The sequence below is a fragment of the Dermacentor andersoni genome, chromosome 1 (genome assembly GCF_023375885.2).
Source record: "Dermacentor andersoni chromosome 1, qqDerAnde1_hic_scaffold, whole genome shotgun sequence".
Classification (NCBI taxonomy): domain Eukaryota; kingdom Metazoa; phylum Arthropoda; class Arachnida; order Ixodida; family Ixodidae; genus Dermacentor; species Dermacentor andersoni.
This window is the reverse complement of record NC_092814.1, coordinates 184610208-184634057: the sequence shown is the minus strand read 5'-3', so window position 1 is coordinate 184634057 and position 23850 is coordinate 184610208. Positions and strand designations below refer to the sequence as shown.

At 44.0% G+C, this 23850-nt stretch overlaps 1 protein-coding gene across 5 annotated transcripts in view; it reads left to right on the top strand.

The window, feature by feature from the left end:
* The window catches only part of LOC126547264 (torsin-1A-interacting protein 1-like), a 29511-nt gene extending 12901 nt beyond the window's left edge, over positions 1-16610 (top strand). For all 5 annotated transcript variants that reach the window (XM_055062856.1, XM_050195228.2, XM_055062859.1 and 2 more), the window contains one exon: positions 14959-16610. In XM_055062856.1, the coding sequence (XP_054918831.1) occupies positions 14959-15825 (867 nt within the window). In that variant the 3' untranslated portion in view covers positions 15826-16610. The remainder of the gene's footprint in view (positions 1-14958) is intronic.
* The last annotated feature ends 7240 nt before the right edge of the window (positions 16611-23850 follow it).

Below are 23850 nucleotides of genomic sequence, written 5' to 3'. Positions count from 1 at the left end.
ACTCTGTATATGACTCACTTCTGCCTTTCTCGTTTTCCCAAAACTTCCGACGGAACGCCTCCGCTGACAGCCGGTACTTTTTTAGCAGACTCGATTTCACTTTGTCGAAATCCTCTGCCTCCTCTCTCTCCAAGCGAGCGACTACGTCGGCCGCCTCGCCGGGTAGCAAAGTGAGCAAGCGCTGTGGCCACGTTTCCCGAGAGAACCCCTGCTTCTCGCACGTTCGCTCAAAGTTAACCAGGAACAAACCAATGTCCTCTCCAAGCTTAAACGGCCGCATCAGGTCAGTCATTTTGAACAATACTCGTTCTCCTGCACCGTGTGCCTGACTTCCATTACGAGCGCGTTCCATCTCTAACTCGAGACGCTTCATTTCCAATGCGTGTTGATGGTCGCGCTCTTCTTTTTCTTTCTCTTTTTGTTCTTTTAGTTCGCGCTCCTGTTTCTCTTTTTGTTCTTTAAGTTCGCGCTCCTGTCTTTTTGCCGTCTCCCTCTCCTCAATGGTCTCAAGGCATTCCGACAGCTCGTCATCCTCAGCTTCTAACTCAAGAATAGCCCTTAGCAGTTCTGGTTTTCTGAGTTTGTCTGAGACATCCAGACCCAACTCTCTTGCAAGCTCCAGCAATTTCGGTTTGCGCAACGACTTCAAATCCATGGCTGCTCTGAATGCTGCTTTCTCTACTGCCTACTATTGTCTTGCCGCAAACTAACCCGGTAGCAACGACAACCACAATTACCAGCTCTGTTTCTAACACTAACAAAAGCCTGGCAAAACTCAGAAGAAGAAAGTCCCGCACTCACCAAACCTTGCAGCCAAGACTTCAGCGCAGTCGTTCCGCTGCAGGCAACCAGTCATCACACAGGGCTCGTTGCGCTGCTCCCGGATGGTCGTTGTGCTGCTCAGCATACAGTCAACCGCATCTCTTCGCTGCTGGCCTCCGTTGTCGCGATCTCACCGCTGGCAACCAGATGTTGTAATCGCACCGCTGGCACGAGTTGATGGGGTCTCGGTGCTGACGCCCGTTATTGCCAATGGGTCGCAAGCCCCAAGGGTAGCGTTGGCCTGGCGGCCTGGGGCACTGGAAGCATCCGAAGGTCCCGGCAAAGCAAGAGAAGACTGGTAACAGAACAACTTGTTTATTCTAACATAGCAAAAGAGCGGCCGGTCAGGTCGACCGAAGTGGAGAGACGGGAGAGCACGTAACTCAACAGTACAAATCGGAGCCTCTCTCCTGGCGTCCGGGGGCAGCTGCTCTTATACTCTCGGCGTCGCGGTCCAAAAGGGAAGGTCACGGGATGAAGGTCACGGGACGGCGGAGCAGGAGCCCACGACGGCGCGCACGGTCGAGCCGAGAGACCTGCTGAACCGAGTGTAGTGACGCATCGCCAACCCTCACTTGGGGAGCTCCGCTCCCCGGCTGCCGCGCTTTGACAAGCGTGGGCACACACACACACACGCACACACGAAGACACGTGGCACTGAAACACGCCTGGACACGCTTGGCGGGTAGGCGTTGCGGCGGCGTTGAACGGGCCAAAATGTCCGCCGCTTTGAACAAAGCCCCGGCGTCCGTTGCATCCGCGCCGGCATTACCGCGCGTTGTAGGCGAAACGTAACAGCGCCATTCTTGCACACATTTCTCCGTTGCCCTTCCTCCCCAGCGAACACAAATGGGCTGCGCCCATAGCTCTGCACCGTGCCACCCTCCGAAAGATTAATGGAGTGCACCTACTGCACTGCCGGCGCCGCTCCCAGATTGCTCACTGGGCCCTCACAATTGGTGGTTTACTTTATGGCCCTCATTTTGTACAATTCTGCTAACGAATTAAGTCGTCCTTGCTTGTCATTGTTCGTTGCATCAAAGTCGTTCCTGGCCATGTTGTTTCTCAGCCTTGTATAACTCTCCACCGAAACGAAAGAAAGATTGCTGATGCGCCAGCTAATCATCGGCAACGCACAATGTTGCCGGTGAAAAGAAGGTGCACTGCTATAATTTGGAAACGAAGTGCTAACTGATGAGGCGATTGTCGCGAACGTGCTTATATGGGATAGCGACAGTGACGGCCACAACGGCAGCGCTGGCGCAGTAGGGCAGGCTGCCTCATCATTGTCCCCGCGGGAGGTCCTGTAGATGATTCAGTCCCTCATAGGCTTGTTTCTGTGAGGCACCTTCCGCTTCACTACGTGGAGCACCTGGATGCTTTGGAGAAGGATGTCAGCAAGCTTTGCATATAGCAAGCAAGGCTGAAGGACATGCGGTTTTCTTGTGCAAGCAAGTGGGAAGTACATGGCAAAATGCTTGTGCTGATCGCATCCCAGTGTTTCTTCTGGATTTCTCAAGCTGAGATGCTGCCGTGGCAACCTTCCCGCATTTTTTAGGAGGCCCCTCTTGGGGCCTCCAGAGCGATGCCTTGGCGGAGCTCGTATATCACTTGCCGCCCGTGACCCCTTTTTGCAGTTATAGCACTGCAATTCTTGAACGCTGACTGCCGCGGCTTGTTAACAACACGCGATCGGAGCACGCAGGAAGCAGAGTTAAACAGTTAAATGAGTCAATACAATCAGAAGCCGGATGGAGGAAGTATAGTTTTCTCGGAACAGCTACACCAGCCCCATTTTGATTTTTTTTTTCATGCAACCTGGTTATAACAATGGAATTTTCATGGCACTTGAATATTGTTTAAGTGGGTTCAACTGTATGTTCGAGTGACCAACATTGGAACAGTTCACAGGTGACATTACGAAGCTGTGACATAAGACTGCACAGGACTTCACTATACGTCGGCTGCAACAAGATTCATGATAGGTATCATTGTTAAGCCTTGTGCAGCGATGCCAATGTTGTACCGCATGCTTCCCATAGCGGGAACCAGTAAAGCAGGATGACAACAGACAAGGACGTAAGGCTAAGATGGACAAAGAAATGCTCGAAATGCATATGATAATGTACGTGAATATGAGCAATATGAGCTTGTAAGATAAAGAGAAGCATCACACCTCTTCTAAGCATGCCTGTGTGCACTACTGTTTCTACTTTTCTTTCTGTGTTAAAAAAAGTGCAGAGAATAACATAAAGAAGGGATTCCCAAAGATGTCTACATTTGCTGCTTTTGTTCATGTATCTTTTAAAAGTGTAAATAATGCCTGCCAATGAGGATTTGTATAGATCAGTTTGTCAAACAATGTGCAAGCAGCTCTCTTTTTCATTACATGTTCTTCTGAGTGATTTTGCTTGTGTAGCTAGAACGTTGGCATCCAAGAGGTGACCGTTGCCTGCGTTGTTTGTGAAAGTTACCCAGAAAATCTTGAGTTTTGGACTGCCTGACTCCCCAGTTTTGCGCTTTGAAATAACGTGAATTTTACCCCCCCCCCCCCCAATGAAAAATAAATAAATTGTAGGAGCCTAAATAAACAGCATGTAGCCAACTGATTGGCTGTGCACATGTGCATTGTTAGAGTGTGGGTTCAGGGTGGAAGTGCTGCGCCAATTGCGCCATCGTGTGCCAAACTGTCGAGCTGCGCCAACCTGTGGCAAAACAATACGAATGAAGTCACCAAGATTGCCGTAGCTGGATGTGCGTGTTCAGTGGCAATGACACAGTCATAGACATGTGTTGGCTAGTGCATAGCCCTGCAATCCATGCTTAAACAATCCGTTTCACTGTTGGCGTCTTTGTAGTGTGGTTGTGTTAGGTGGCATAATTGTAACTAGACCGCAAGAAAATGAAAACCGTTTTGTGCTGTACAATGCATTACGAATGTTCTATATATGTAAGTGTTATGTATTTGCATATATGCGGACTGGCTAAAGATGATTTGAACTCTTGCTCATTTGACGGGGTAGTCAGGAAGGAAAACTGCGCTGAATGAATAAGTAAGAGGATCGACATTCGGGTGAGTTGGTACTGGCTGAACATCTCGATGGGGCGGCGCAAGACGACAAAGACAAAAGGCAGGAACGCACAGGACAGCGCTGAACTCGCAACTAACTTTATTTGAAGGCATACACAAACGTATGCACTACAACTCATAGCCATGTGCTCTCCCATCAATGGCGTCATTATCAGTGCGCAAGCAAAAGCACAATATCCTGTAATCTAATGCTACACTATCATGCGGTCTAAAAATTCAAATTCATTGTCATACAAATTTAATGATGGCATGCTTACACAACGCGATCCTTTTTTCCTGATACAGTAGGCCTGAATAATCTCCCTCGTAGTGTGATTTCTATGCATGGAAAGTATTGTGGTGTCTTCATAGATTGGAGTGCACCCATGCTCAGAGCAATGCCATGCGACATGTGAGTAGGCATTACCCGTTAGCGAGCGCCTATGCTCAGACAATCTAATGTTCAGGCATCTACCTGTTTGGCCGATGTAGATGTGACCGCAGGAAAATAAAAGCTCGTACACAACTCCCATTCTACAGTGCACGGGCGGGGACGTGTGCTTAACAGTGCAGCCTTTCCCAGCATGAGTGGAGGCAGCCTGGGCGAACTTCCTATCAATCTTACCACAAATTTTGATCATCTTGTTAGCGGCAGAAAAAAGAACCTTTACATCAAACCTGCCTGCTACATTCCTGTGGCTGTGTGATAGTTTATGTACATATGGAAATACAACTAGTTTTTTCTTCTTGTCGGCAGGCTCTGGATTCACTCTTGTGGGTACTCCTAATTTTACACTGTTAACAAGCTTATGTACGGTCACGCGGATAGCATCCTCCCGAAAACCTGCCGCTCTCAAATGCTCCAGTTGTTTTAAAGGGACCCTGAAACAATTTTGACGATTTTGTACAAACGTACTGACTCGTTAGAGTAGGTCCTTCTGATCATTAATTTATGCTTCTAAGTGTACTGTGTAAAGCATGTAATTTATTAAAAGGTTTTAAAAATGTCCATAGCAGCCGATCGCAGCACACTGCTCGGCGGAATTTTCAGCCGCCCCTACCCATATGACGTAAATCACCCAATTGATGTCACTAGGGCGAGCTGTCAGATTGGCGACTAATGGCACGTCATCGATAAGTTTTCCACCTTTATGGTGAAGAAATGATGTTCGTAATAGTTGGAATGTCAGTTAATTTGTTTCTATAAAAAGAAAGTAGCAGAAAGAGAATGCACAAGAACAATTTCTCACTACACTTAACACTTCCGGCACACAGCAAGCGTTGTCTGCTTGTGTTACAATGTGCTCCATTTTGACGAGAGCTCCGCGGTCAGAGTCAGTCTCAGTCTTTTCGCAAGCACTATGATTCGACTTTGTTGCGTTGTGGACTGCAAACATAGTGACTGGAAATATGTCAAGCTGCGACATCGTGTCCCTCTGCAAGGCAGCAGACGAGCGGACTGGCTGCAGCGCATCGGACTGCTGCTGCCCGATCAGCGCCAGGATTTGTGCCAGGAAGATTACTAAGCCAATAGCATTTCGCGGGTCTGGTATTAGGGTAAACACAAGCGCAAGGGGACAGGGCCTGGCCGTTTCACCTTGCCGTTTCATGGGACGAGCAGAAGCGCAAATATGAATGGACTGCATGGTGCAGCCACCTGGCGGCACAGAGCTCAACCACACACAGTAGCAGTAACGAAATACATTTTTCTTTGCTGCTGGTGTAAATTTTTCGCAGGAGTGCAATCGTTAACACGTTTTTGTAAATGTTTAAAATGTTGTACACTTGGTTAGAGCAATATTAGTGCTTTGTTTGGCTGGTTAAGCTCTGCGCGAACAGGTGGCTGGACCGTGCAGACTGATCAGGCCATTCACGTATGTCTACGCTAAAGTTTTTTCATCAGCTTGACTTTATGCCTCCAGCCATCCATCGAAACATCTATCTCGCCTGTGGTTACCGGAATACAGTGAAAGCTCGTTAATTCGACTTCCGTTAATTCGGAAAATTCGATAATTCGACCTTCGCGCCTGGTCCCTACAATTATATATAGGAGTCTATGGGACGGAACTCTCGTTAATTCGGACGGATTCCAGCCCACCTCGGATAATTCGGATGATTTCGGGCAGCCACCGAGGCTCAAAAACGAAAATACGGCAAACGCGGCACAAAAGTGATACCCAGACCATCGCCTCGTTGCCCAAACGCAGCATCGCCATTGACATCAAGTGGCTGAAACTTGGCCAATCCAATCCAATTGGCTCGACTTGTGGCTGGATGGGTGCTTTTTCCTTGTTTTTGCATGTGTCGGCGTTATCGACGGGGCCATTTTGTCGCTTTGTTGCTGTTGGTGCGCTACATCCTTGCACGCTGTTTTGCCGAGGAACGCTGGATTTAGCGCAGCTCAGTTATTGAACTTTATTGGTGCTTTTCTGTTGTGCGCCCGTGTCACTGCATTCTTCGCCGATGGCAACGCCGGCGAAACGGCTGAAATACGAGGCGAAGGACTTGGCTACCAAGGTGGAAATTTTGCGGGCTCTGAAGGACGGACTCTCTCGACAAGAAGCCATGAAGAAGTACGACGTGAAAAGAAGTACCTTGAGCACGTATGTGAAAAATGAAGAACAGATTCTTCAGGCGTTCGAAAGCGAGAAGTTTCGAGCGTCACGAAAGCGTCTGCGAACAGCAGCTCATCCAGAGTTAGAAGAGGCTTTGCTTCGGTGGGTGGTCGACTCGCGTAATGCAAATCTGCCATTGAGTGGACCCCTCATCATGGCGCAAGCCGAGAGGTTTGCACTGATGATGCATATCGATGCATTCAAGGCATCGGAAGGGTGGTGTGCGCGCTTCAGAGAGCGACATGGCCTCATTTTTAAGACTGTGTGCGGCGAAAGAGGCGCTGTCAACGAAGACGTTGCCAACAACTGGAAGAACGCTCAGCTGCTTGAACACATCGCCGCCTACGATCCAAACGACATATTTAAGGCTGATGAAACAGCACTTTTCTTTAAGGCTTTGCCAGACAAGACTGTGACCATGAAAGGAGATCCGTGCATCGGTAGCAAAAGATCCAAGGAACGCGTCACCATTCTTTTAGCCGCCAACATGACAGGAACAGAGTGCTGGCCGCTTGTCGTCATTGGAAAGGCACAAAAGCCACGGTGCTTTAAGAACATGCCTGCTCTTCCGGTGGAATACCGAGCGATTAAAAAGGCCTGGGTGACGTCGGAAATTTTTCGTGGCTGGATGCAGAAGTTAGACCGACAGTTTTCCGCAAAGAACCCCAAAGTGTTAATGGTGCTGGACAATTGTAGTACGCATAACAGTGTCACCGGCCTGGGCAACATAGAAGTTGTTTTCTTGCCGCCGAACACAACATCGGCCCTCCAACCGATGGACCAAGGCATAATTCAGTATGTCAAGACCAAATACCGCAGGCGCGTGCTGGAACGGATGCTCCTGTGCCATGAAGTCGGCAAGCAGTACGACGTGAATCTTTTGAGCGCGGTCAACATTCTTGCCTACGTTTGGCACAACACGCCCGCGCACGTCGTCGCCAACTGTTTTAGACACAGTGGCTTCGTTGTGCGTGAGCCTGGCGATGATGCAGTAGCCAAAGTGTCGCTAGATGACAATGGAGATGACTGCGAGGATTTTGGAGGAGTTCTGCCGGATGTGGTGACACTCGCTGATTACGTCGGCATTGATGACGGCGTTGTTACAGCCGGCTCACTTACCGAAGAAGAAATTGTCAGGGACGTGCTGCACGGCTAAGATTCTGAGGAGGAAGAGGAACCGCGAGAGGAGCAGCCTCGGCCCCCTCGCACTGTGAAGGAAGCCGCGGAGGCCCTCGCTGTGTTGGAAGAATTTTGTTGGGACACTGCAGACAGCATGCGAGCTGCTAAGCACCTGGAAGGACTTCGTAAAATAGTATCCGCGCGGGTTTCTGCTCGAAAGCAGACGAGCATCCTCGATTACTTTGCGCAGTAAAGGTTTGTTGATGAAAGTCGTGCATTTATTATTTTTGTTGTCCGCTCAATAATTCGGACATTCGGTTGATTCGGACATAATTTACGGTCCCTAGAAGTCCGAATTACCGAGCTTTTACTGTACAAGACATGTTCGGCACTGCGACAAAATGCTCGCAACGCACACTGTTTCGATAGCTCTTGCTTGGGGTCCACTGCCAAGCAGCCGGCGGAGAGCTTGGAGAGGCTTCGCGCGCTCGCTCCTAGAGAATTGGAAGTCGATGACACGACGTGCCATGATGACGCAAGCCAGTGAAGGCGGAGCTTAGCCCCGATCACTCGGTGAACGAGTTGAGGAGAAAATGCATGACTATGGAGGAGGGTAACTTGTAATCATCCGTAGCTCTCCTAATATGAGACATTTCACACAAATTGTGGTGCGAATTATTAAATTTAGCTGTACTCTACGCGTCTACAAAATGTGTCCGAACCGTTTTCATTTATTTCATTTATTTGTTGTTTGAGACATACAGCTGTCTCAGGTGCTGCAGCAAAAGGCAGTATTCTTGCCTGACAAAGGCTGCAGCACCCAAAGCATGTTGACACTTTGAAGCAAACAACAGCACAACAAGTGTTACAATTTTCAAAATATGATAACATATAAAAAACGATTAACAATTCGAATCTCAATCAGAACATGTTAAAAAGGAAAACAAAACAGTGACATTGTGGTACATAAAGAAGTTATACAATAAAGCAGCGAAGAAAATACGTTTTAACAGATTTCTTGAACCTCAAGCTTGATTTCGAGGTTTGTAATTGTTCCAGAATTGTGGGATTATTGTTTAGTAAGGTTGATATTTGAAACTGTAATGCCTGTTTCCCGTAGTTCGTGCGAGTAAGCGGTATAGAGATTGGGTCATGTCTGAGATTATACAGAGTTTCTTTGGTGGCGAAGGTCTGATTAAACTGTATGTGATCAGCTTGACGGAGACGGAACGCCTCGAGCGATAGTTTATGCAAAAATAGGTGGTCTATATGGAGTATGCCAAGCTTATCAAAAAACGGTTTAGTGTGTGCAAGAACAGGTAGGTTACAAACTGCCCTTACGGCTCTTTTTTGCAGCCTATATAGTGACATAAGGTTAGTTTTGGTAGTAGTTCCCCAGACCAGAAGAGAATAGTGTAGACGAGAGTGTATTAGTGTGTAATATAGCTGTTTCTTTAAATTCATTGGAATAAGATGCTTTAACATGTTAATCATTCCCGTTGCTCTACGAATGTCGGCTCTGAGGGTCTCCACATGAATGGACCAATACAGGTTTTTGTTAAACCATACGCCTAAAAATTTTCGCACTTCGTATTTTCTATAATGCGCCCCCCAAAATTTAACTCGTAGTGACCCATCAGCTGCTTTCCTTTAAGTCTAAATATGACGTACTTTGTTTTTTCACAGTTCAGTTGTATTTTATTTGTATTTAGCCAACAGTTGAGGTCCCCCATCCATCTATTGGCTGCGTTAAATGCTTCTTGAATGTTAGAATTAGAGAAGAAAACGCTGGTGTCATCTGCATACAAAGTTATGCACGGTGTGTTTGGGATGTTAACAATATCATTGATATAGAGAAGAAACAAAGTTGGGCCTAGGATTGAGCCCTAAGGAACACCGCCGTTTAAATCAAGAAGTTGGGACTAATCTTTTAGGCAAACAAACTGCTTACGGGAGCTGAGATAGTTCTTAATTAAAGTATATGCTACACCTCTTATGCCATACCAGGGTAACTTTCGAAGCAAAATATCGTGATTAATAGAGTCAAAAGCCTTTCGGAAATCCAAAAACGCTCCAATAGTGTAAGTCTGTTTTTCAAAGTTCTTAATTAAGTGGTCTTTCGCATGCAAAAGTGCTTGCTCAGTAGACTTTTGTTTCTGAAAGCCGAATTGTGCTGGTACTTTTGCTTTGTTTTTTGTCAAGTGCCCAACTATTCTTTTATTTAAAATGCGTTCAGGGATTTTAGAAAAGATAGGAAGAACTGAGATGGGTCTGAAATTATTGAGGTTATCTAATGCACCCCCCTTATGCAGTGCCACTACTCGCAATTTTCATGAGCACGGGAAATTCACCAGTCGATAAGACGAGGTTTCAGATATGCGAAAGCGGGTGACATATTACTTGCGCTACACTCTTTATAGGCTTTGTACTTATGTCGTCCGCTCCGCATGCGCAGTTATTCTTTAGTGTAGATATGACGTCTGTTATCTCTGCTGGGCTTGTTGGGTACAGGAATATAGTGGGCATATCAGAACATCTTTTGTGTGCTTCACATCGGCCTACAGGAGCATCGCTACACTGCGCAGCAGAAACCTGGAAATGCGAGTTAAATTTGTTGGCTAGGCATTCCCCTGATAATGTTATCCCGTCAATAACTATTGACTGAGGACAGTTCGCTTTGTTGCCCGTCATTAATTCTCGAAATGTTCTCCAAAGCAGTGAAAAATTGTTTGCAGCTGCAGTGAAGGATTGTTTGCAGCTGCAGTGAACTTATTCTGATAGTACTCACGTTTAGCCTTCTTCATTTTAGAGTTTGTTTTATTTCGAAGGGGCCCTTTAAGAAACTCTCAGAAATGTGGTGAAAACACGATTTCTAAGTGTGAAAAATAGAACCGAAAAAGCAATGCCATTTTTTACCACCTTCGAATGTGCGGAGTGAAAATTTAAAATTGGTTTTTCTGACCTTGGGCAATACATCCAGCACACATGCTTATCAGTTAGCTTAAGCCTCGTATCTGAAAATTGCAGCTTGTTCTTATCTGGCACTTCATGCGTGAAATCTAACCCTGAGCCACATTTGTGGAATACTTGAAGTACATCATGAACCATTCGTTGGAAATTAGTATTCTTCACGAAGATCAGAAAATCAACATATCTTAGCACATTGATTGTTGGGTCATCTAGGTTACTTTTTATATTTCTCTCAACCCTACCTAGGAAAATGTTAGTTAGTACTGGAGCAACTTTGGAGCCAATGCAACACACAGCCTCAGGAATGTAGCAGGCAGATTTTATGTAAAGGTTCTTTTTTCTGCCCCTAACAAGATGATCAAAATTTGTGGTAGGATTGATAGGAAGTTCGCCCAGGCTGCCTCCACTCATGCTGGGAAAGGCTGCACTGTTAAGCACACGTCCCCGCCCGTGCACTGTAGAATGGGAGTTGTGTACGAGCTTTTATTTTCCTGCGGTCACATCTACATCGGCCAAACAGGTAGATGCCTGAACATTAGATTGTCTGAGCATAGGCGCTCGCTAACGGGTAATGCCTACTCACATGTCGCACGGCATTGCTCTGAGCATGGGTGCACTCCAATCTATGAAGACACCACAATACTTTCCATGCATAGAAATCAGACTACGAAGGAGATTATTCAGGCCTACTATATCAGGAAAAAAGGATCGCGTTGTGTAAGCATGCCATCATTAAATTTGTATGACAATGAATTTGAATTTTTAGACCGCATGATAGTGTAGCATTATATTATAGAATTTTGTGTTTTTGCTTGCACACTGATAGTGACGCCATCGATGGGAGAGCACGTGGCTATGAATTGTAGTGTATAAGTTTGAGTATGCCTTTGAATAAAGTTAGTTGTGAGTTCAGCGCTGTCCTGTGCGTTCCTGCCTTTTGTCTTCGTCATCTTGCTCCGCCCCTTCAGGATGTTGAATGAATAAGGTCATGCACTTTGCTCGGCTTGTAGCTTATCAGTTTCGTTTTACATTTTAGCGCTCACTTTCACGCTGTATTAGTACATCTGCGTTGAACAAGGGGCGAACACCATGCATGTTAAATCTGTTTCGCACATGCACCACGTCCGGTTACTGGGATATAGTACAGCACATTGACAAACGACCTGTTTGCTTTCATGCAACTTCTTGGTCACAAATATTGAATGGCAACCGTGGTGGTCACTGGAGCTTGCACTCAGGCTGCACTATTTCCTGCACGGCCACATTACACAGCACTAGGACCAGCATGTTTAATATCCGGTACATTGAACCCACATACATGCATTTTTACAGTGGAAGCATATGCAATACTCTCTGCAGTAAAGCACATCAAGCAAACGAATCTGACTAGGGCTATTGTGTTCACAGACTCATTGAGTGTAATCCAAGCCCTAATTAATCTACGTAAACATAAAAACACTGTTTCTAATGAACTGTATACATTGCTATGCTCAGCTTATAGCTAAACAAATGATCATCCTATGCTGGGTACCTGGCCACTGTGGCATAAAAGGCAATGAAGGTGCTGACGAGAAAGCTACCTCAGTAGCTTTTAGCGACATGGACATAAACATACCCATCCTAGCCACAGATCTTAAACCGTACTTGTGTCACAAGCTGAAAATCCACCGGCAGAAACAGTGGAATGCTCAGATATCAAATAAACTGCAATTGATCAAACCCAAATTAGCATATTGGGTATCGGAGAGAACACGATATAATGAAGGGCTCCTTTGCCGATTAAGAATAGGACACACGTATGGCACTCACTCTTACCTCTCGACTGGGGGTTATCCTCCGACTTGTAGTAAGTGCGGCCAAAATCTCACAGTCCTGCACGTGCTTATTCAATGCCCTGCAATAGAAGCACACAGGAAAAAGTATTTCATTTTTGCATATCACGAAAATATACCTCTTCACCCGAAATTTGTTCTTAGCAATGAACCGCTTTTTAATCTGAAATTAGTCTTAGAGTTTTTAGCTGAAACAGACACTCTGAACATCATTTGGCCAGGGAACTTTTAGTGCATGCTTAACCGCCCTTATACTCAAGGGCTTTCTTAAAGCTATACTGTCATTGTTATGTTTTGTTGCATCATGCTTTTAACGAAACCCCATTGCCATAGCCCACAGCCCAACTTAGTGTCATTATTTTAGCACCTATATATTTTACGCTATTTACAGTGACAGGTTTTAGGCCCTTCTACAGCCATGTCACATCTACCATGAGGAATTCATTTTCCATGCCATTCACAATGCATCGTTAACATTACCGCTTGTCATGGCGCTCTTTGGCCATGCCTGGCCCTTGCGCCATAAAACATCACACATCATCACATAACACAAAATCAAGCTTCTGCTGCCGCAGCAAGCAAGCCAAGGTGTAAGGTTTTGTAGCAGGTGAACCCTGGCTGCCGAATGGTGGTCGTAAGGAAAAGGTCAACAAAAATATGAACCTCCGAAATTTCGTTCGTGGCAACGATGTTCATGATGCGACTTGTGCAGATTGAGTCCGAAAATTTTAATAAACCAGCTTTCAGTGCATAAAATATCAGTTGCCGTTTTACATTGGCTTTATGGTGCCTGTGGCAGAAGCGCAAATAATCTCAAATAGTCGAGCTTATTCAAAATATTGGTTGACAAAGCAGACTGGAAATTCTGTGAACATTTTTATCCCTTCATTGTTTTCAAAAGTATCTCAGATTTTCTTTTTTCTTGGCAAGTGATGGGAAATACTGGCCAACATGCAATGACCAGTATGTCACTTCACATTTATTCTACAGTATTCTGCTATCTTAACTGAAGGTCACCAAGAATTAAAAATTGCCAGAGAGTACAACACGAACGGCGTTCACTGTACCTTGATGGACGCTGTTCATGTTGGCCACTGTAAATATTTCTCATTCATTGTGCACAAATATATTTAATTAGCTAACTTTATAAATTTATGTAATCAGTGAGATGTCAACAAAAAAGTTCTCGAGGACGTTGAGAAATTACCGATAACAGCATTTAAAGCAACTTAGGGTTCATGAAGACCATCTTTTTAATGAACAAGAAAGCCCATGAAATAAAAAAAAATAAGAAAAGCTTCGCTGTGACCGTTACAACACTTCTGCGTGTTAAAGACTGCATCAATTTTTACAGAAACCTCGTCAAATAGGGGCACTGGGAACGAGTGTCTGATTTTTGCTCGACTGATCAGCAATTTTTGGCGCGAATCTTTGGTCCTTATCAAACGTGAGGTAGTGCAATCTTGTAATGGTTCGCTTTTTCAACCATTGCAAGATCGCAGCCCAGGTTTGCACATTAATAATATACACAATGTACTAGAGGACATTTCCGTATGAGACCGCTTTTATTACTTGTGCAGGAATGCGTAGTTACATGGATTTTTTGATAATTTCAGAGGCTTTTTCTTGCTTTTTTGTTTTTGCTGGAAAAAGGACCATTCAAGACCTAGGTTGCTATATACGCTGTTATCTGTCATCTCTCCATACATTCCACAACCTTTTCATTGACACCTTCTTGAATGAGTGAGGTAATAGATGTAAGCTCATTAAACTTAAATATTAGTTGCTTGTTCACAATAAAGAAAAACTCAATTAGCATTAATTGACCTATCAGCATAGAGCAGGCAGTGTTCGCGGAAAGCACTAGATTATATTTTTCTTGGCCACATTTAGTTGGTACATCGGCTATACAACTTAATCGTGTTTTATGAGAAAGCCGTATGGGTTTCCTTTGTAACTTCATGGTACAGTCGTGGGGATGACAATTTTCCCTGCAATGAATTTTGCTCGCATAGCGGGCGTCCGCAGAACTGATTTGCCATGACCTAATAGTGTTCTGCAAAGTCAAATAAAGAACACCTTTGCTTCATCTGCCTTATTACTTATATTAACCTTTACCAAGGTGCTCCAAGGTGCATACTTACTGCTCCGAAATGGACGATTCATGTTCCAAACCTGCTCCAAAGTGAAAAATTTGCTGCTCCCAGAGCTGCTCTAAAACTTCCTTGGCCGCTTCCATCGCTGTGGGTTCCTTGGCACTCTGTGAAGGCTAGTGGAGTTCCCCTAGGCCAGAAAGTTTAAGAACTCCTGTTTAAATGGTAGGCAGTGCATGCACAATTATGGAATGTTTGCATACAAAATAAGCAGTTTAACAAAACGGAAAGTGCTTATTGATTTTAATAAATATCCGTGTACGGCTGTGACATGCTTTACATATGTGTACTTTTCTGTGCATGTGCATAGTCATTGAGATTAGTGTAATTGAAGGAGCCTTTTAAAAAAATTATTCAATTCTCTATTTCCCTTCTAGGCACATAAGCCAAGTAATACACAGGCATTATATCCTGACCTCACACCCTATAAAAGGAGACTGTCTATTCCCAGAAGTGCTTCACCATCTAGGCACAAGAAAGAGCTACCACCACAGAGTCAGCAGGCGTCCTACTATTTGTATGTAGGTGCACTTATTTGTGCACTCGTACTACTTGTGCAGTACCTGATCAGCGAACAGCCAATGCCTTTGTCATTGGCTGATAGGCGCCTTGGAACATTGCGAGAGCATCTTCGTAAACTTAAGGACACTTTTGTAGCACAGCCTGAATATAATTGGCAGATCATACGTAGCTCTGTTATGGATATGATCAATGACACTGGTGTTTATTCAGGACCAGCTGTGATCACGTTTCTTGCATCCGTTAAAAATGAGCGTTTTGCAACATGTCTTTCACAACAGGTTGCAACTGCCTTGTCATACACTTTCGATGATGGTGGAGATTATGGAACTATTGCTGCTGATGAGTTGTCAGTGTCTGAAGATGTTGCACGGCACATAATTGAGAATCGGTGCAAAGAAGTAGTAGAGAGGCGGCAACGACATGTAATGGTTGCCTCGCACCTAGAGAAATGGAACCCTGATGCAGCAATGATGCTGCACCCCTTGTGTGACCAGGAAAATGCTTTGTACAAGAACGTAACATACATTCTAACTGTGTTCACAAAGCATGAAGATGTGTCCGGCCAGAGGGAAAGAAAAGAGTATGATCATCTTGCTGAGAATGCACTTAACAATGCTTGGGAGTCTATGGACACTAACCAAAGGCATGCCATCATTAGTAGGGTGACTGGCAATGTTGTGTTGGTGCGTGAAGATTCATCATCATGTGTGTCAGCTAGCTAGGAAACATTTGCTTGAGTAAGTACTGTTTCTGATCTGATGACTGTGATGGCTTTTATGCCTTGAAGGTGCAAGTGGCATGCCGAGAAACAAACGAGTAGGCCTCTTTCATTGGCAAGGAAAGTGTGCAAAGTGAAATTTTGTAAAATATGTTGCGCCAATTTGAAGTATGAAACGTTTAAAAGAATGTTCACATGCAATTTTGCAAGTCTTTCCTTTGTACCTGTTTAAATGCGCTTTGGTGACATGTTGTAGCGATCTCCCCATTTACATGGGTTATCAACTGAAGGCTTGCAGTGTGTTGTGGTGGCTATCTTCCAGCAAATTTTGTGAAATCGGGCTTTGTTTCTTATTGAGGCAAAGCTTCACATTGTCATTGTCATGTGTTCAATTTTTTGCATGGTGGTATTTGCTATTTGTTTCTGTGTCCATTATTTCATAAGGCACAAATTTACAGACACAGCGTTATTGGCAATATTTACCATATGTAGTCACAAGTGGAGATATAGTAACAGGTGGATGTTACATCTTGACAATAACCAGTTGGTTAAAGTTGGTGAGGCTGTTTTATCCTAACAGATGTATAGCAGTGCAGTTTGAGTTTGGAAGTTGAAGTTGTTGTGCACAAATCTCAAGTAGTTGATGTAATTATGGCGCACTTTGTGTTTTAGCGTGCAGCTGTTGCTGTTGACTTGGCCAGGGATGTGCTGGCATGACTGTGCCATTTATTTGTACAACAAACTTTGTATAAAAAATTATTATTGTTCAGTAAATAATGCAAACCGTTATATTGAGGATTGGTGTCTCTCTTTTTTTCTTTTGTAACATTTGCAACATGGTTTCTTGTCCTTGCTTGGCCATGTTTATGTAGGTTATTCATTAGTTCCTTTGCATTCAATCGGATGCTTGCTATTCTGCATAATCATCGTCAGCCTAATAGTGACCAAGTACAGGATGAAGCCCTCTGCCCATATAATGTTTATAATTACACATAATATAGTTTTGTAAAAACTACTCTGCAAAACAAATCACAGTACCAGAACATAGCCTGGTGAGAGCTGCACATTACACTGGGTATCAGGTACTGCTGGATTTGTTAATGCGTGGGAACTGTAATATAATTTTTCTCTTATAAATTGCTTATAAATCAGTAGTGATATTCATACTATTGAAGCAATCTGGGCAAAGCTGCAGGACTGGTAATTGCTTTTAAATAGCACCTAAACAGATGATGCATACACCTGGTGATTAATGGATATGGCAACATAACGTGGCCTCCGAGATCTTCATGCACCACTCTTGTACTTTGTTCTGCGTCATCACGGAGCTACAAAAAAAAGGGGGGGGGGGGGGGGAGCATGGTGTCAGGCAGATAGCCTCAGAGCAGGGCAACCTACTCTGACGACGACGCTCCCTCCCTGCAGAATTTATCTGCACATTGGCTCTTGGCATGGAGGAAGAAGAAAAAAAACTAGGAAGGAAGGAGCATGACGTCAAGCCAACCTCCTTTGATGCTGCCCCTCCTCCTCTCCAGGAGCTATATGCGCATTGACTGAAAAGTAGGCCCTCCATGGTTGCCTCGTCTTTCAGTACATTGTTTCATGGTAGCTGTTGGTGACACCTTCGTCAAATTGACTTCTGGTACTCGCTCTACTCTTTGCCACTCACTCTATTCGCAGCTTACACCATGGCAGTTCATCATTGCGAGTTCTTTGCTCTGCAGTTCTCCACAGATTTATTTCAGCGTGTATGCAAGGAAGCAATAAAATTTTGTCATAACAGAAAACATCTTTGGTACATGAATGCACCTGCATTAAACACACAAATGTATGTTATTGTAAATACTGCTATTACAATATATTGCCACATCGCTGGTGTGAATTAAAGCATTGAAGGGAGCCTGTCACAAAGCATCAAATGATCATGCATACGACCCAGTAAAGGGTGCAAAATTCTTAGAGACACGCTTAATTTGGAGCGCTTTTACTTGCACTTCACTGCACACCTTAATGTTTAGTTCAGTAGTGTTGATTGAGGGCTGTCAAACTGCTTTTGCCTCGGTGTATTGCGAGCATGAAGAAGTTGAAAACGACAAAGTACAGTGTGTGTTCGTATACAGCAAACATAGTCGAAGAGTTGTGTTTTGCACTTTGCGTCTGAGCAGGAAGAGCGACTCTGTAGGCATATCCGATACCTGGAGATGTGCCATTATTTCACTCCCAGAACGGGGGAAGACTCGGACAAGAAGTCGACCAGCAGTGAAAGAAACATGTGAAAGGTAAAAATAGGCATTTCATTGCTGCTGTTTTCAGTTCTACTTTTTCGGTCTTTGAGGAATGCAGGAAACGAGAATACAGTGGGTAGGGAGGGAAAAGATATATAGATTGACTGTGGGGGATCTGAAAGTTGATTATAAGAAAATTACGTGCCGGGCATTCGAGACTGAATAATGTTACAGGCATTTTGAATGCGCACCTTCCGAGATGCATAGAGTTGAGGTGAAGTGCGTTGGTATTGATGGGAAATAAACATTATTATTATTATTTATCATTATTATTATTATTATTATTATTATTATTATTATTATTATTATTATTATTATTATTATTATTATTGCATCTGTGTGCGGCATCCTAACTCATGAAGTCATTCAGATCACTTTTCTCAGTATATCCCACACTTCTCTTGCATTGAAAAGGTATAGATAGTCAAGTCACCCGCACTTCCTTTTCTGCCTGAAAACACTGCACAGGCCGATCACCGCGTGAATGATTCGCGAACCGACCGCATGACGCCGCTACCATCTGAAAGTTATGGATACACCATAAAATGTTTTACGCACTTCGGGGCATATCTTGTCTCCAGACGATAATCGTCATCTGTGTTGCTTGTGTTTCTTCGAAATCTCTGCGCTCGCCACTTCTGTCAAGAATGCTATGTTACAAATGAGTTACAACAAATGATTGAGGACCTTAACAGAGAGAGTGTAAGAGTGGGGCTGAAGATTAATATGCAGAAGACAAAGATAATGATGAATAACCGGGCAAAGGAACAAGAATTCAGGATCGCCAGTCAGCCTCTAGAGTCTGTGAAGGAGTACGTTTACCTAGGTCGACTAATCACAGGGAACCCTGACCATGAGAAGGAAATTCACAGAAGAATAAAGCTGGGTTGGATCGCATACGGCAGACATCATGAACTCCTGACTGGAAGCTTACCATTATCATTGAAAAGGAAGGTATACAATCAGTGCATTCTACCGGTGATGACATATGGGGCTGAGACTTGGAGGCTGACCAAGCTTGAGAACATGGTAAGGACTGCGCAAAGAGCGATGGAACGAAGAATGCTAGGCATAAGAGTGGATCAGAGGGCAAGCAGGTATATTCAGTTCAGTTTTATTTCCTTAAAGACCCCTTTGCTAGGGGTATTACATAAGGGGTTGGTACAGTTGATGATGCAACACAAACACAGGTATACAGGAAAGTTGTACAAGAAAGCTACATTTTCACAAGCGCATAAAAAATATATATAAAAGAAAATGCATGAGGAAAGCAAGTTATTTTTCAGCCAACAAAAACACATTTTGGAAAAACGATGTCGGGCAAGTGATTTCAGCGACGTGGTGGGGAAGGGCGTGCCAGTCTGCTGCTGTGCGGGGTAAAAAAAGATGAGGAAAAAGTTGTATTGGAGCGTGGCCGTAAGACTTGTAATGGGTGCCCAGTTAGTAGCGATATGCGTGCGGGTGGTGTGATATATCGCTCATGAATTAGGGAACTGTAAAAGAACTTATCAAAGAGGCAAAGACTGGCTGTAGTGCGGAAACGTACAAGGAGCTGTAGATCAAATTTTGCTCTTAAGGTTGATATGCTTACGTCGTATGAGTAGGATGAATGGATGTATCTGATGACGCGGTTTTGAAAGGACTCGAGCGTGTTAACAAGATAGACTTGATATGGATTCCAGATGGGTGATGCGTATTCAACTTTCGGTCTGATAAGGGATTTGAAAGCTAGGAGTTTTATGTTCGGCGGGGCCTCACGCAAGTGTCGTCTCATGAAGCCAAAAGTTCTGTTAGCTGACGAAAGTAAAGTATGTTGAAAATATGCGTACCCCAACTGAGATCACAAGAAAGTGTGGCGCCCAAGTACTTAAATGATTCTACTGATTCTATGGGTACGTTTACTATTGTATAAGAGGACAGGAAAGGGTTACGACGGTGGGTAAAATATATATGTTTACATTTCTTAGGATTAAGAGTCATCAGCCAATGTTCACTCCAAAACTGCACGATGTTAACCCTTTACTGCACAATTTTTTGTTTCCTCAAAATATTATTCATGGAGTTGTAGGGAAGCATGAAAGTAGCTTCACTCCCTTGGAAACTAACTTTAGCGAATTTTCGTCGTTTGAATTTGCAGAAAAATTGTATGTTGCATATTTGCAACAACGTGCAAATAAGCAAGAGTTTGAAAATGAAAGATAGGGCTTTGTGTGATTCATACTCAGATGTTTATTTGCATGTGACGATCATTGGTGCACTTATGTTTTAGTGTGGAACAAAAAAAAGCAATTGTTTTTGTTTGTACAGCACAGATGGTTCCCACACTTCGTGTAGTATGCCATGGAGATCCCCGTGCAGCCAGGAAACAATGCAGTGTTTTCGCGTTATTGTCAAAATTTAAAACATAGAAGCACAGATGTAAGGTTTGGCCCTTGACGACGGGACACGGCAGCGTGCGGATGCACCGCATCCTTTTGAAGAAAAAAGAAAAGAAAATTCGACCAGAAAACATCTTGCGCACATATTGAATCGAGATGTACCTACACTCTTGGTTATCGTCACTCCTGGAAGGGTCGCTGCCTTCACAGTCAGGAGGAATTTCTCGGCCATAAAAGTGTTTGGGAGCCATTTCACTTTTCCGAAGAAAGTAAACCATTCACACGTTGTTGCATTTGCGCAACATAGCAACGTTCCGTCGCCAGGAACAAACGATTCCGAGAAAACAAAGTTTTTTGAATCTACAGAGTCAGGAGGATGTGGAGCTTAGCGTAAGAATTTCTTTTTTCCTCTTTGTCTTATGGAGAACTACATTTACAATTGGCAAAACTTACCTGTATCACTGCTCGCAGGCGCGTGCAGCCTCCGCCACGTTTGTTTTGCTAGAAGATGCGAAGGATGAGCACAGATGGCAGCACAGGCGCCGTTTTTTAGACTAATGTCGCGGAAATGCAACAACGTGTACAGGCAGCTCCAACAGACTTTGCTTCTGTTTTTAACGCCGTTCATCGGAATGTTGCGTAAATGCAACAATGTGCAGTAAAGGGTTAAGACTTCGTTGTAAGGTGTTTTCGTCAGTAGCATTAGGAAGTGGATGGTAAATCACGCAGTCATCAGTGAAAATTCGTATCTTGCAAAATACGTGTTGGGGTGAATCACTAATGTAAATTAAAAAGAGAAGAGGACAGAGAACTGATCCCTGAGGGACATCAGAAGTTACCGGGAGGAGGGTGAATGATTTGTCATTTACAGAAACGAATTGGTAGCGATCAGTAAGGAATGCTTCAAGCCCTTTGAGTACGTCATGGTGTAAGTTCAAAGAAGAAAGCTTTAGTAGTAAGTGGCGGTGAGAAACTTTGTCAAAGGCCTTTTCATAGTCCAGAAAAATAGCGTCAGTTTGTTCAGCGTCAGAGTCAAGGTTTACATGCAAGACGTGCAGAAACAAAGCTAGTTTGTGTTTCAGGAGAGACCCTTACGGAACCCATGCTGTGCCGAATGAAAAAATTGATTCGCATCCAAATTATTCATGATCAATGAGTAGATTACGTGTTCCATGACTTTGCACGGAAGGCTAGTTAGAGAGCTGGGTCGATAATTTAGTGGTGTGTTCTTATTAGTAGGCTTGTAGATGGGAACGACCTTACCCACCTTCCAGTCGTGAGGCATGGAACCTGTAGAAAGTGGCTGCGAGAATATAAGACGCAAAAATGACGAAGAAATATATTTTGTATTTTTTAGCAGTTTAGAGTTTGTACCATCTATACCTGCTGAGGATGAAAGTTTAAGGTTTTCCATTATACGCGAAACACCATCAGGATAAAACACCACGCTCGGCATGCTAGAAGTTATGTTGCAGGGTACATTAGACAATGGAACGTTATTATCATTAGAAAATACTGACAAAAATGCGTTGTTAAATATGAGTGCGCACTCAGTTTCAGGCATGATTTCCCCCATATCATTGACAAGAGTTATAGTGCATGTGTTGCCTGGGTTGATAACTTTCCAAAATTTCTTGGAGTTGTCTGTTAACATTTTAGGTAAGTCATTATTGAAAAAGGACCATTTGGCATTGCGGACAGCACGTAAGTACTCTCTCTCAGCGGCGTAATATCCCATGAAGTTGGGCTTGGTCTCTGCTTGGCATTACGAAAAAGCCTTTTTTCCTTATTTTCCAACCTCTTTAAATTGTTATTGAACCAGGGGTTTTGATGATTCTCACGGAATGTTAGTTTCGGGATATGCTTGTTTGCTAGTTCATTCATTTTATTTTTAAACAGTTCGCATTTACCTTGAACAGATCTTTCAATGAATGAGGTTTTGAAAGACTGGAAAAAATGTGCACAATTCTTCATTTATAGCTTCGAAGTTTGCTTTTTCATATAGGCTGATAGTTTTGCTGGAAAGAACACGCAGTGCTGAGGCAAAGTCAAATGTGGCATGAATTACACTGTGGTTGCTGATAGGACGAAGGTAGGTAACTGATGATAATGTCTCTGGATGGTCAGTAAGTATAAGGTCCAAAATGTTTGCGCAGTTGTGCGTTATGCGTGTCGGCTCTGAAATAAGCTGTGATAAGTTAAAATTCAAACAGATGTCGACAAGTATTTCGCCTCTATGTTATTTATTGCGGAAGTCAGGTTATTCCAATCAATAATGGGGAAGTTGAAGTCGCCAAACAGAAGTATATGAGTGTTAGGATGGTTTGCTGTAATCTGGCTAAAGTACTGTTAAGTTCTGGAGAGAAGTTTGGATTACTGGTAAGTGGCCTGTAACACGCCTAGAAGGACATATCGAGGGAAAGAGCGAATAAGAAGCCATAGTATTTCTAGGTTAGAACAAATAATTGGTGTACAGGATAATTCACGACTGCAAGCAATAAGAATGCCACCGCCGCGTGTCCCTTGACGGTCACAGTGATAAACATCCAAGTTTGGCAAGTCTTGGACTACTTCATCGTCCCTAATTTCACTTGCAAGCCATGTTTCCGTTAGAACTAGCAAGTTGCTGTTAGGTGACATCATGAGATTTGATATTGCGTCACGTTTGGGAATGAAACTGCGGGCATTAGTGTAAATAACAGATAAGAAAGGACATTCTAATTGACATAAAAAAAATATTACACTGGTTAGGTCATGTAATGCGTAGAGTAGATAACCGTTGGACCATTATAGTGGCAGAATGGGTACCAAGAGAAGAGAAGCACTGTAGAGGATGATAGAAGACTAGGTGGTGCGATGAAATTAGGAAAATTTGCGGTTGCCAATTTGAATTGGCTGGCGCAGGACAGGGGTAATTGGAGATCGCGGGGAGAGGCCTTTGCCCTGCAGTGGACGTAAAATAGGCCGATGATGATGATGGGGACAAGATAAGCACCAAAAGGTGCAAACCGAGTACTCCTCTATTCTCCGCGCGCTCAGCGGCTAGACATTGCCGCTTGCTTATCACGTGGCGAGGGCATATTGACCTCCCCCCCACGAGATCTTTATTTTTATTGCGATAGCACTGATATGGACACTAGGCGAATTTTCGCCGTCGCCGTGAAGTCCCGTAAAAGTACAAGTACGATAAGGTTCTATCGCGCGCCACATGCTGTGGGTGCGAGGGTAAGCCGAGAAGGATGGTGGTTTGATGCAAGCGGTGACATGATAAAGCGTGCTCTAAGAGCTAAATTTAGTGAGCGCGTCTCCTCTAGCCCGGCCGTGACTGCGCATTGCTGCTATCTTGGAGGTTATCTGCGGTGGGTG